The sequence below is a fragment of the Abramis brama genome, assembly GCF_963993115.1.
Source record: "Abramis brama genome assembly, chromosome: 9".
NCBI lineage: Eukaryota > Metazoa > Chordata > Actinopteri > Cypriniformes > Leuciscidae > Abramis > Abramis brama.
Genome location: NC_139971.1, coordinates 44,620,821 through 44,635,647, shown reverse-complemented (window position 1 = coordinate 44,635,647; position 14,827 = coordinate 44,620,821). Strand labels below are relative to the sequence as shown.

The 14,827-nt window shown below is 37.7% G+C and overlaps 1 protein-coding gene across 1 annotated transcript in view; it reads left to right on the top strand.

Moving 5' to 3' along the window:
* thsd4 (thrombospondin type 1 domain containing 4) overlaps positions 1 to 14,827 on the top strand; it is a 46,593-nt gene that overhangs the window by 9,367 nt on the left and 22,399 nt on the right. Inside the window, exon 7 of the mRNA XM_084124206.1 lies at positions 1,578 to 1,714. Within this exon, the coding sequence (XP_083980332.1) occupies positions 1,578 to 1,714 (137 nt within the window). The remainder of the gene's footprint in view (positions 1 to 1,577; positions 1,715 to 14,827) is intronic.

The window sequence follows — 14,827 nt, the reverse complement described above, 5'->3', positions numbered from 1 at the left end:
AATCTAGTGTGCAGCAATAAAGTGGCTCCTGCTCTGATAAACAAATGAGTGAGTTAGAAAAGACTTAAATAAACTAAACTGAGACACTAAATAAACTAAAACCATTCCAGTCAAAACCATTTGAACAGGTGAGGATGAGGCTTGGTCTAAAACATTTTTCTTAAGATAACACTTTAGCCTCATATATATGAAGAATAACACCACCATTATCTTTCTCTTTCTCCCAGTCTGTTATATTTCTTCCCGTATTTCGCCCACTTTGTCACTGGCATTTTTGTTCCTCGAAAAACTCCTACAGTCCAGTCACCATCAGTCGCGACTCGCGCGTATTTTCAAAACGTCACTCACTGACGTTTCCGAACCAGAAAAAAACAGATTGCCCTACTTTGCCTCTGATTGGCTAGTACTCGTTGCACTCTGCTGTGTGTATGGGGAAAGGGGAGGGAGGGAACAGGCAAGACAAACTCCCACGTTTAAATAACATATCGAAAATTTCTGCTTGACAACTTATTATGGAGCTGGGAACAAGCCCAAAAACGCAACTACACTTTAGAAACAAGCCCAAAAAAAACGCGACCCGCGACTACCAATATTTGTAAGCGACTTTACAGAAAAACAAGCCCAAAGTCGCTTATAATAAGCGGACTTGGCAACACTGACTGTAATGTCTTCACGACAACCTGTCAAAATAAAAGTTCGGTATAACTTGAATAAATTATAACAGAAATATACTTCAAGTAGGCCTAATAATAATAATAATAATAATAATAGTTTATTAAAACACACAGAAACTCAAATGTCTACAACCCACCAAAATAAAAGTTCGGTCTAACTCAAAGAAATTAGAAAGAAATTGCACAGTAAAATGAATTTTAAAATAATGATAATAATAAAAATAAAATCTATTAAAACGTTATTTTAAGGGAATATCACACAAGTTTTCATACATGTTTTAATTTAAACAGTAAACTTGCCAAAACAATAACACCTTTTCTTCTTTTTTTAAAAAAAAACACCATTTCTAAAAGTAAATTTGTATTTGTGCCTATAATGTTGCTTTTTTTATTTATTTATTTTTTTTGGAAAATTGTCAGCTGATAAAACCTGTGCTTCAGGGACCATATTCATATAACATCTAAGGCTAAATGTAGCTCTTAACTGGCTAAATTAGATGGTGATTAACACTAAACAGTAGAAAATCAGTCCAGTCTCCCCAGCTGTAAATGTCATTGGCTGTTAAAGTCTTGTGTTGCTCATAATAAATTGACATGTTGATAACACCTAATATTTCATAATGCTCTCAATTTCATGTCGATGCATACTGTATGCATTAGTGAGTGTGGTGGTGCTTATGGGGTGACGCTCTGGGATGGGTGAGTATGAGGGGGGGGGGGGGGGGGGGGGGGGGTATTACAGTATACTCACTACAAAAAACTAGACTACACCACTGCTTCGTGTGTATTTAGGACACGGTGTTAGATCCTTAAAATAGGGCCCTTAATGTTACACCCCTTGTGTTTAGTCTCTCTTCTGTCCGTGTGTCTCATCATGAACATGTTTATGGTGTGTTTGCTCAGTGTCCAGTGATCAGGTCTGTGAGCTCAACTGTCGGGCCGTCGGCTTCAGGTTCTACGTCCGTAAGTCGGAGCGAGTCGTCGATGGGACTCCCTGTGGACACAACGAGACATCAGTGTGTGTGGCGGGAAAGTGTCAGGTAGGAATCAGGAATTTGCTGCATTATTGTGCTTCCAGACGTGATATTGCATTTATTAATGAGTAGCATACTTGTTGCACAGTGCATACTGCTTCAGATAAAGCACGTTAGTAGCTGCAGTGCTGCATTGTAGGCTATGATTTGGGTTTGTAGTGTAGATCATTTACAGCTACACCTCCTACTGTAATCCCATCCTCATTACTGTGAGGCAAATACTGATATGATATTCAGTTTGTAAAGTATGCTATGATAGTGTTTGTTTTACTAAATGCTGCTTTTGGTAACACTTCATTTTACAGTGTCTTTGTTGCACGTTACATGCACACTAAATTATGCATAAATACATGATGCAGCTCACCCTAATCCAGCTTTTAATGTCATTTGTGTCTATGTGGTGTTTTTAATACACACCATGTGTAAATTCATAAGTCGACTCCATTGCTGAGTATTTCCTCCTTAAAACTGCAGTGAACCAAAGACAGTCTCAAAAACACGCTTTGAAATCGCTGGTGTTTCTGACGTCACAAACTACCTTGTAACCAATCAGATCAACGTATGATCGTCAACCAGTGGATCTCTGAGCTGAGTGAGTGAGTGGAGGCGGGGCTCATTTGCATATTCATAGAACCATGACATACAAAATGAGGTGAGGGTGTCGAGTTACATTCAAGATATTTTAAGGCATGAAGAATATTTTTTCAAGAAGAAAACGTTTAAATATGTCATTTTGGTGATCAAAGATGAGTTTTAAGGGATAAAATGATTGACTACAGGGGGACTTTTGATTTTGACATTACATATAATGAGTTTATATAAATATTTAAGACTTATAAATATATAAGTTTGATCCTAATTGAGTCTAACAGCATGTTAAAGGTGTTTTAGTCACATGTTGATAACAGTCGATCAGAGGCTCTTCTCTTGCAGAGGAATACTCTGTCTGATCTTCCGATCTCTGTTATTCACACATGCTTTACCCAGAGTTCAGAGCGTTCTGCATGTAAAGATGGTCAGACGCACAACAGTTGCCAAAGGATCTTTTGTGTTTGTGAGTGAATTAGCCACGCTCGAATCTGCCTGTCGTTCCAGCTGTGCTTTTTTCAGACATGTCACTTCAACAAATCCTGCAGAAACGAGATGTAACAGACGCCGGAATAACAAGCTGCACGTGCACATGTCAGACGCGACTGTCTGAGAAGGTTAAAGGGGTGGTTGATTATGATTTCATTTTTCTAACTTTAGTTAGTGTGTAATGTTGCTGTTTGAGCATAAACAACATCTGCAAAGTTACTATGCTCAAAGTTACTATGCTCAAAGTTACTATGCCCAAAGTTCAAAGCAAAGGGAGATATTTTCTTTTACAGAAATCGACTACAACAGTCGGCTGGTAGGGACTACAACGAGCTTCTTCACGGGTTAATGACATCATTAAACCTAAAATTTACATAAACCCCGCCCCCGGAAATGCGATTTATAGATTATCATGACAGAATATGCTAATCAATGACTAGATAGTCATAGATTCTGACAGCTACAGAAATTCATCAACTGACCATTCAGAAATGTCCTGTTGATTCTACATGTTGTCACTTCTTCTTGAGTCTCTCTATCTTTCTGACTCCGGTTTGAACATAAAAGGCTAAAAGTTTTTGAAATTTTCAGTGCATGTGTGTGAGGTAATCTGAGATGCTAACACACACACACACACACACACACACACACACACACACACACACACATACAAGCTCACAAGCTCTGGAAGCTCCATCCCCTGTGCCGGGAGCAGCAGCTCATTTGCATTTAAAGGGACACACACAAAAAGGCGCGTTTTTGCTCACCCTCAAAAAGTGATGATTTTAACAAAAAAATATTAGTTTTGAGCTAAAACTTCACACACCCACTCTGGGGACATCAGAGACTTATTTTACATCTTGTGAAAGGGCATTATAGGAGCCCTTTAAATGTCGGCGCGGAGGTTTGACTCGTTCCTGTAGGTTGTTTTGTGGATGGTTTGAATTCCTCTGAAAGCTCACAGAGATCAGCCAGACAAATCCACAGCTTTAAGATCTGTGACGGAAACTGAAGATCTCACACATCAAATCCACCGGATAAGCCTGATATTTAGATATGTTGGCAGGAATGCTGTTAGGAAACAGTTGGATTAAGGGAGACTTTTCCAAATCATTTTGGAAATCCAAAACATGAGCATCTGAAACTCGGCAAATATGATCATCAGTTTCTGTATTAATATAACAGAAACTGAAACACTTTATGAAAATGTTGTCCTAGTCAGAGATGTTTCCATACAATGAGAGATTTAGGTAACGCTTTACTCAAAGCCTTTCTTAGGCGTTCATAATGTGCATTATAATTAGTGCTGGGCAACGATTAATCGCATCCAAAATAAAAGTTTGTGTTTACATAATATATGTGTGTGTACCGTGTATAATTATTTTGTATATATAAATACACACACATGCATGTATATATTTAAGAAAAATGTGTTATTTATATGTAAAATATTTATATTTATATATAATATAAATTATGCATAAATATATATACAGTATATATGAATTCAATAGTATATAAATGCAAATATTTCTTAAATATATACATGCATGTGTGTGTATTTATATATGTACAAAATAATTATACACAGTACACACACATATATTATGTAAACACAAACTTTTATTTTGGATGCTTGCATTATATGTTTTCATAAATAATTGTAACCAAATTTAAAATGCATTACAATATTTGCAGATTCCTTGTTCCTTGTTCCTTTTATAATGCGTTATATATAAAGGCTTTAAATGAAGTGCAAATAATTTATTTTACAATATGGTTCCATTTGAGTTTGAACTGCATTAGTTAACATGATCTAACAATGAACAATACCTCTACAGCATTTATTGGTCTTTGTTAATGTTAATTTCAACATTTACTAATACATTATTATATTAAAAGTTGCATCTGTTCATAATGGACTTGAGCTGACATGAACTAACAGTGAACAGTTGTGTTTTTATTAACTAACGATGAATTAATACTGTTATCATGTACTGCACATTGTTAGTTAATGCATGAATAAATGGGACCTTATTGTAAAGTGTTCAAATAAATTTGTTTGTATTTTTGAGTTAGCCATTTTTTCCACTGCTAAAACTTTATTTGAGAGACACACAGAGACAAACAAACGCTCTTGTCCTGAAACGGTTTGACGAGTTGGTAAATGCTGAAGCAGTGAAACTCCAGCTGTAGAGCTTCACTTTCACACACTGAAGGAAAGAAAGAGCCTTTATGAAGGAAATCCCACTGAGTAACTGAGCTGAGGCTGAACGCCAGATGAGTGTGTGTGTGTCTGTCTGTGTGTGTGTGAGTGAGAGTGTGTGAGAGAGAGAGTGAGAGAAAGAGAGTGTGTGTGAGAGTGTGTGTGTGTGTGTGTCTGTGTGTGTGAGGGGTGTTGTGGGGGGTTGCCATTGTGTTTCTATGGTGTTGTGGGTGGTTGCCAGGGTGTTTCTAGGGTGTTGTGGATTGTTGCCAGGGTGTATCTGGAGTGTTGTGGGTGGTTGCCAGGGTGTTTCTAGGGTGTTGTGGGTGGTTGCCAGGGTGTATCTAGAATGTTGTGGGTGGTTGCCATGGTGTATATAGGCTGTTGTGGGTGGTTGCCAGGGTTTTCTAGGGTGTTGTGAGTGGTTGCCAGGGTGCTGTAAATGACCTCACAGATTTTAAGACATTATTACGGAAATATTATTTTTCTGTAAAGCAGCACTGAAACGATGTGCATAGTGAAAAGCGCTGAATAAATAATATTGATGTCAGCGCTCCTGCAGATCATGGCAGCAACATCAGGATTAATATCCAGGGAATGCATGAACTGATATAATATATACCTTTGGATAGAAGCGTCTGCCAAATGCATTAGTGTAAATATGTTGAATTATGGATGTGTGAGTGTGTGTGTGTGTGTGTGTGTGTGTGTGTGTGTGTGTGTGTGCGACAGCATCGGTGAGTGAGTGAATCCCACCGGAAAATCCCAGCAGGAACAGGGAGAACAGGAACCAGCGGCTCCTGCTAATGTTTATAAAAGTAATACAGGTACAAATCTGTGAGAGCTTGTTTCCGCCACAGAATTAAAAAATCTAAAAGTTAATTCTAACTTTTTATCTTGCAATTCTGAGTCTAAACTTGGTCAGAATTATGCGAAAAATTACCTTTTTTATTATTTTATTCCAAGCTTCTATATACATCTCATGTGCTTTCAGAGAGAATTAGCTTGTTTTTGAACACATAAAATGTGTTGAAATAAAATCAGCTAAAATTTTAATATATTTGACATAATCTGTTGAAAGTTTGCAAAAAAAATGGAAACGTAGCATTGGGTTCAGTTTGAAGATTAAGCTCTTCCTTGTACTAATATTTTGATAAAGATAGTCTTCACCTTCTCCAAGGTCTGATGTGCATTAGTGTGTGTTAGTGTGTGTTAGTGTGTGTTACTGTGTGTTAGTGATGAAGTGTGTGAGAGATCAGGGCCCCTGAGGGCCGGTGTCAGCGCCTGCTTCTCACATATAGCTGCAGCTTCACAAACGCTTGCATGCTTTACAATGTTAGGAATCAGTTTACTCATTTGAAATTAAATGATGCTGCAAGCATTTCCTCTTGAGCAGAGACAGTGATTCAGAAGGGGCTTTTCTGTCAGCGTCTGCTCTGCAAGTCTGAGGCTTTCTGAGTTTAATTGCACTGTTGTGTAGTTGCTAGAGTGTCTCCAGGGTCTGGGTGGATGTCAGTGTGTTGCTGTGGGGTTGCCAGGGTGTTGCTGTGTGGTTGTCAGGGTGTTGCTGTGTGGTTGCCAGGGTTTTGCTAGGGTGTGTTCTGGGTGGTTGTCAGGGTGTTGCTGTGTGGTTGTCAGGTTGTTGCTGCGTGGTTGCCAGGGTTTTGCTAGGGTGTTCTGGGTGGTTGTCAGGGTGTTGTTGTGTGGTTGCCAGGGTTTTGCTAGGGTGTTCTGGGTGGTTGTCAGTGTGTTGCTGTGCGGTTGTTAGGGTGTTGCTGTGTGGTTGCCAGGGTGTTGCTGTGTGATTGTCAGGGTGTTGCTGTGTGGTTGCCACGGTTTTGCTAGGGTGTTCTGGGTGGTTGTCAGGGTGTTACTGTGTGGTTGCCAAGGTTTTGCTAGGGTGTTCTGGGTGTTGTCAGGGTGTTACTGTGTGGTTGCCAGGGTTTTGCTAGGGTGTTCTGGGTGTTGTCAGGGTGTTACTGTGTGGTTGCCAGGGTTTTGCTAGGGTGTTCTGGGTGGTTGTCAGGGTGTTGCTGTGTGGTTGCCAGGGTTTTGCTAGGTTGTTCTGGGTGGTTGTTGGGATGTTACTGTGTGGTTGTCAGGGTGTTACTGTGTGGTTGCCAGGGTTTTGCTAGGGTGTTCTGGGTGGTTGTCAGGGTGTTGTTGTGCAGTTGGCAAGGTGTTGCTAGGGTGTTCTGGGTGGTTGTCAGGGTATTGCTGTGTGGTTGCCAGGGTTTTGCTAGGTTGTTCTGGGTGGTTGTTGGGATGTTCTGGGTGGTTGTTGGGATGTTACTGTGTGGTTGTCAGGGTGTTGCTGTGTGGTTGCCAGGGTTTTGCTAGGGTGTTCTGGGTGGTTGTCAGGGTGTTGTTGTGCAGTTGGCAAGGTGTTGCTAGGGTGTTCTGGGTGGTTGTTGGGATGTTACTGTGTGGTTGTCAGGGTGTTGCTGTGTGGTTGCCAAGGTTTTGCTAGGGTGTTCTGGGTGTTGTCAGGGTGTTGCTGTGTGGTTGTCAGGTTGTTGCTGTGTGGTTGCCAGGGTTTTGCTAGGTTGTTCTGGGTGGTTGTTGGGATGTTACTGTGTGGTTGTCAGGGTTTTGCTAGGGTGTTCTGGGTGGTTGTCAGGGTGTTGTTGTGCGGTTGGCAGGGTGTTGCTAAGGTGTTCTGGGTGGTTGTCAGGGAACCGTATTATGATAATTCATTGTTTTGGACATGGTAATTCCATATAAACCATATAGATACCATGGTATATGAAAATGGTAATTGTTCTGTACCTCCACAGTACAGTCAGTGCAGCTGGTTTCATATGTGGTGTGTTTCATCCAAAAACTTCCCACTTCATCTCTTTCTCTCTCTCTCTCTCTCTCTCTCTCTCTCTCTCTCTCTCTCTCTCTCTCTCTCTCTCTCTCTCTCTCATCTCTCTCTCTCTCTCTCTCTCTCTGTCTCTCTCTCTCTCTCTCTCTCTCTCTGTCTCTCTCTGTCTCTCTCTCTCTCTCTCTCTCTCTCCTCTTACACTGTTCCTCCTCCTCCTCCAGCTCAGCTTTCACATGTGTGTGTCGTTCAGAGAGACACTGTCTGTGCGGCTCATGTGACCTCGCTCCGGGAGGACGACACATTCACACAGAGAGAGAGCGTGTGTGTGTGTGTGTGTGTGTCATGATGCTGTCTGCCGTCGCTCCGCTGCTGCTCGTGTGTCTGCAGATGCGAGTCCTGGGGAAGCCGTGGTCGCAGGTCTGTGTGTTTTCATGTTTGCTCCGTGTCAAAGAAACTCCAGTTCTCAGGGGATATACTAACTACATTCACATTTATACAAACCTTTTTAAAGATCTTTCTCTTTAAGATCTTTAAGACTATTATCAGTCATATTCTGCATACTGCCTTTAGTTTAGGGCTGAGCACTAAATATTAATGCAAATATATTGTCCAAATTTTTTTAAGGAGTGTTTGTTAGACGCAGATGTTTTAGACCACATTAATATTAATTGCACAAATGTGCAAAACAGATGAAGATGTGAATGACTTCACATCCAATCAGAATTTACAGTCTGAATCTGTTTCATGAGTTTTGAAGAAACTAGTGAATATGTTTTCACTTTATTTGATATTAATTGTTTGATCTTTTGATTTGAGTCCATCAAGATGCATCGATTAAAATAGAAAGTAATTATTGATCAATCACCTTTCATTTGTATTTTTAAGTATTTTATTCACCAATTTATACAGGCATGATCACATGATTGTTTAAGATATGAATGATTTTGTGGTATAAATCACTCAGCTCTACTTGGACGAATGTTTTATGCGTGGTCCTGCTGTTAGCTGTTCGTTAGCACATTAAACGAGTGTCCTTGAGAGGGAATGTGACGCTCATTGTGTTCTCGGGTGTGAATAATGCACACATGGTTTCTGAGGCCACGTTCACTTCCTACAGCGCTTCCCCTCCCATCATTAACATGTCAAACGCTGCAGAAACGACCGTTTAAATGTCATCGCTGGGCTTTTTTAATAACAGGATCTGAGAGATGAAAGAAGGAGAGGTTCAGTGTGTGTTTGTGCCAGCTGTGAGAAACCCAGTGCCACCGCTGGCTATTCCAGCTTTACGTGTTTGTTTACACTCGTTCACTGCAAAAAATGCTTTACTTAGTATTTATGTCTTTTTTCCAGTCCAAATATCTAAAAATTCTTAAATCAAGAAGCATTTACTAGATAACTAAAGTGACATAAGAAATTATATCTTGTTTTCTGATCAAAATAAATAAGTGAGTTTTGCTTAAAACAAAAGCAAAGTGATCTGCCATTGGGGTAAAGAAAAAAAATCTTAATTCAAATGGAAAACAAGATTATTTTTCTCACCCCATTGGAAGATAATTTTGCTTGTTTTAAACAAAAATTCACTTAATTTTAAAAATTTTTATCAGGAAATAAGACAGAATTTCCTATGTCATTTTACTTTTCTAGTAAATGCTTCTTGATTTAAGAATTTTTTGATATTTGGACTGGAAAAAAGACAAAAATACAAAGTAAGAGAAGCATTTTTTGCAGTGTAACCTCGACCTCGCGCTGGTTTCCCTCCTGCTGATGCCAGCGCTCAGAAGAGCCGTAAATCACAGGACTCGCTTCAGACCGCGGCTGATTTATGTCTTTAACTTTACATTCTGTTAACAGGAAAATATCATGATCTCTTATGCTTATTTTCTTCAGCTGTAGAACAGGAACAGATACGGAAGCTTGTGTCCGCCACAGAATAAAACTTTTTAAAAGATAATTGCGACATTTTATCTCACAACTCTGACTTTATTTCTCAGAATTGCATGATATAAAGTCGCATTTGTGTTATAAAGTCAGAATTGCGAGATATTTTTTTCTCGCAATTCTGACTTTATATCTCGCAATTGTGAGTTTATATCTCGCAATTCTGACTTTATAACTCACAATTCTGACTTTATAACTCGCAATTCTGACTTTATATCTCGCAATTCTGAATTTATATCTCACAATTCTGACTTTATATCTCGCAATTCTGACTTTATATCTCGCAATTCTGACTTTATAACTCGCAATTCTGACTTTATAACTCGCAATTCTGAGTTTATATCTCGCAATTCTGACTTTATATCTCGCAATTCCGACTTTATATCTCGCAATTCCGACTTTATATCTCGCAATTCCGACTTTATATCTCGCAATTCCGACTTTATATCACGCAATTCTGACTTTATATCTCGCAATTCTGACTTTATAACTCGCAATTCTGACTTTATATCTCGCAATTCTGACTTTATAACTCGCAATTGTGAGTTTATATCTCGCAATTCTGACTTTATAACTCGCAATTCTGACTTTATAACTCGCAATTCTGACTTTATAACTCGCAATTCTGACTTTATATCTCGCAATTCTGACTTTATATCTCGCAATTCTGACTTTATAACTCGCAATTCTGACTTTATTTCTCGCAATTCTGACTTTATAACTCGCAATTGTGAGTTTATATCTCGCAATTCTGACTTTATATCTCGCATTTCTGACTTTATAACTCGCAATTCTGACTTTATAACTCGCAATTCTGACTTTATAACTCTCAATTCTGACTTTATATCTCACAATTCTGACTTTATATCTCGCAATTCTGACTTTATAACTCGCAATTCTGACTTTATAACTCTCAATTCTGACTTTATAACTCGCAATTCTGACTTTATATCTCGCAATTCTGACTTTATATCTCGCAATTCTGACTTTATATCTCGCAATTCTGACTTTATTTCTCGCAATTCTGACTTTATAACTCGCAATTGTGAGTTTATATCTCGCAATTCTGACTTTATAACTCACAATTCTGACTTTATATCTCGCAATTCTGACTTTATATCTCGCAATTCTGACTTTATAACTCGCAATTCTCAATATATCTCTCAATATATCTCACAATTCTGAGTTTATATCTCACAATTCTGACTTTATATCTCACAATTCTGACTTTATATCACACAATTCTGACTTTATAACTCGCAATTGTGACTGTATAACTCGCAATTCTGACTTTATAACTCGCAATTCTGACTTTATATCACACAATTCTGACTTTATATCTCGCAATTCTGACTTTATAACTCGCAATTCTGACTTTATAACTCGGAATTCTGACTTTATAACTCGCAATTCTGACTTTATATCACACAATTCTGACTTTATATCTCGCAATTCTGACTTTATATCACACAATTCTGACTTTATAACTCGCAATTCTGACTTTATAACTCGCAATTCTGACTTTATAACTCGCAATTCTGACTTTATATCACACAATTCTGACTTTATATCTCGCAATTGTGAGTTTATATCTCGCAATTCTGACTTTATAACTCTCAATTCTGACTTTATAACTCGCAATTCTGACTTTATATCTCGCAATTCTGACTTTATATCTCGCAATTCTGACTTTATATCTCGCAATTCTGACTTTATATCTCGCAATTCTGACTTTATTTCTCGCAATTCTGACTTTATAACTCGCAATTGTGAGTTTATATCTCGCAATTCTGACTTTATAACTCACAATTCTGACTTTATATCTCGCAATTCTGACTTTATATCTCGCAATTCTGACTTTATAACTCGCAATTCTCAATATATCTCTCAATATATCTCACAATTCTGAGTTTATATCTCACAATTCTGACTTTATATCTCACAATTCTGACTTTATATCACACAATTCTGACTTTATAACTCGCAATTGTGACTGTATAACTCGCAATTCTGACTTTATAACTCGCAATTCTGACTTTATATCTCGCAATTCTGACTTTATATCTCGCAATTCTGACTTTATATCTCACAATTCTGAGTGTATATCTCGCAATTCTGACTTTATATCACACAATTCTGACTTTATATCTCGCAATTCTGACTTTATAACTCTCAATTCTGACTTTATAACTCTCAATTCTGACTTTATAACTCGCAATTCTGACTTTATATCTCGCAATTCTGACTTTATATCTCGCAATTCTGACTTTATATCTCGCAATTCTGAGTTTATATCTCACAATTCTGACTTTATATCACGCAATTCTGAGTTTATATCTCGCAATTCTGACTTTATAACTCGCAATTCTGACTTTATAACTCTCAATTCTGACTTTATAACTCGCAATTCTGACTTTATATCTCGCAATTCTGACTTTATATCTCGCAATTCTGACTTTATATCTCGCAATTCTGAGTTTATATCTCGCAATTCTGAGTTTATATCTCACAATTCTGACTTTATATCACGCAATTCTGACTTTATATCTCGCAATTCTGACTTTATATCTCGCAATTCTGACTTTATATCTCGCAATTCTGACTTTATATCTCGCAATTCTGACTTTATAACTCGCAATTCTGACTTTATATCACACAATTCTGACTTTATATCTCGCAATTCTGACTTTATAACTCGCAATTCTGACTTTATAACTCGGAATTCTGACTTTATAACTCGCAATTCTGACTTTATATCACACAATTCTGACTTTATATCTCGCAATTCTGACTTTATATCACACAATTCTGACTTTATATCTCGCAATTCTGACTTTATTTCTCGCAATTCTGACTTTAACTCGCAATTGTGAGTTTATATCTCGCAATTCTGACTTTATATCTCGCAATTCTGACTTTATAACTCGCAATTCTGACTTTATAACTCGCAATTCTGATTTTATATCTCGCAATTCTGACTTTATATCTCGCAATTCTGACTTTATATCTCGCAATTCTGACTTTATAACTCACAATTCTGACTTTATAACTCGCAATTCTGACTTTATAACTCGCAATTCTGACTTTATAACTCGCAATTCTGACTTTATATCTCAATTCTGACTTTATATCTCGCAATTCTGACTTTATAACTCACAATTCTGACTTTATATCTCAATTCTGACTTTATATCTCGCAATTCTGACTTTATAACTCACAATTCTGACTTTATAACTCGCAATTCTGACTTTATAACTCGCAATTCTGACTTTATAACTCGCAATTGTGAGTTTATAACTCGCAATTCTGACTTTATATCTCACAATTCTGACTTTATATCTCGCAATTCTGACTTTATAACTCACAATTGTGAGTTTATATCTATATCTCGCAATTCTGACTTTATATCTTGCAATTCTGAGATAAAAATAATTTTTATTTATTTTATTCTTTTCATCTCAGAATTGCAAGTTATAAAGTCAGAATTGTGAGTTATAAAGCAAAAAAAGTCGCAATTACCTTTTTTATTTTTTATTCTGTGGCGGAAACAAGCTTCCATAAACAGAGGCTTTCAACTTAGAAAAGTGTTTTTTTTATGATTACAGTTTACAATTGAAAGTATTAATTGGCATGATTGTGTTCACACACAATATTCCCGAAGCATTTTACACAAAACAAGTAATGACAAGAAAAACCTGAGATATAAACAGATTTATTTGCGTCACAGACCGGCTGTGAGTCTGAAGGTAATTACAGCGGCTCCAGTGCTGGAGTTAACCGCGGTAAAACAGTGGCTGTTATCTTGCCCATTATAAACCCTGTGGTTACACTCTTAAATCCTGCGTTTGCTGCTGGTCTCGTCCTCCACATGGGGTCCACATGAACTTTTACAGGAATGTGACTCGCTGTCAGACAAATACAGACACAGTTTAGACTGGAGGAAAACACTCTACTGTTCTCATCATATATATTCTCTGTCCATTTCCACAAACACAAATATGAGTGTTATATGAGCTCTAAAGTGTCCAAGGATTAGGCAGCCTTATTTTAGTAATACTATTATAGGTTTAGTTAATATTTGGAATTAGATTTTTTTTTTTTTTAAATCAAATGATTGGTTTGGGTTAGTTTTAGTGTATATATTTTTAAATGTCTTTATATTTTTTTAAGTTTTAGTTTTTAGTTGTATAAAATGAATGTTCTACATTTTGTCACAATAATATTTATTCTTTATTTTTTTATATTTTTTTTAAGGGATTCTGAGCTACTAGACAATATTCACCTTTAAATTATTCACCATTTATTTCTATAAAGTAACGGTGGCTGTGTAAATAGCATGACGAAACAAAGGAGTGTCCAAAAATCTAAATAAACATGCAGGAGATCACGGGCAGAAAACTATCGAACACAAACATTTACATTTATGCATTTGGCAGATGCTTTTATCCAAAGCTACTTACATTGCATTTCAAGCTACACATTTACATTCTTAACAGTTCTTGCTTTCCCTGGGGATCGAACCCATGACCTTGGCGTTGCAAGCGCCAGCGCTCTACTGTTTGAGCTACAGGAAAACAAACGTACCACAGAAACGTTACAGAGAACTGACCATGAACAAGTGAGTAAGTAGGTCATAATTACTTTTATTAGGTTTTGCATTTGGATATATATTTACACATTATCATAGGCTACTTCATCATTGCTGATTTATAGAATGCACCAAAAAAATTGCTATGTATTTTCATAATTTTTGTACTTTCTATTAATTTCCTGTGTCTGAAGAGTGACTTCTAATTCGTGACCGGTGTTTTGTTTCGCTCTGTTTGCTTCCACGTTCGTCAATTTGCCATGCGTCGGGTCAGAGGTCATGCGTCGGGTCAGAGCTCATGCGTCGGATCAGAGGTCATGTGTCAGGTCAGAGGTCATGCGTCGGGTCAGAGGTCATGCGTCGGGTCAGAGGTCATGTGTCAGGTCAGAGGTCATGTGTCGGGTCAGAGGTCATGCGTCGGTTCTGAGGTCATGCGTCGGGTCAGAGGTCATGGTCATGCGTCGGGTCAGAGGTCATGTGTCGGGTCAGAGGTCATGCGTC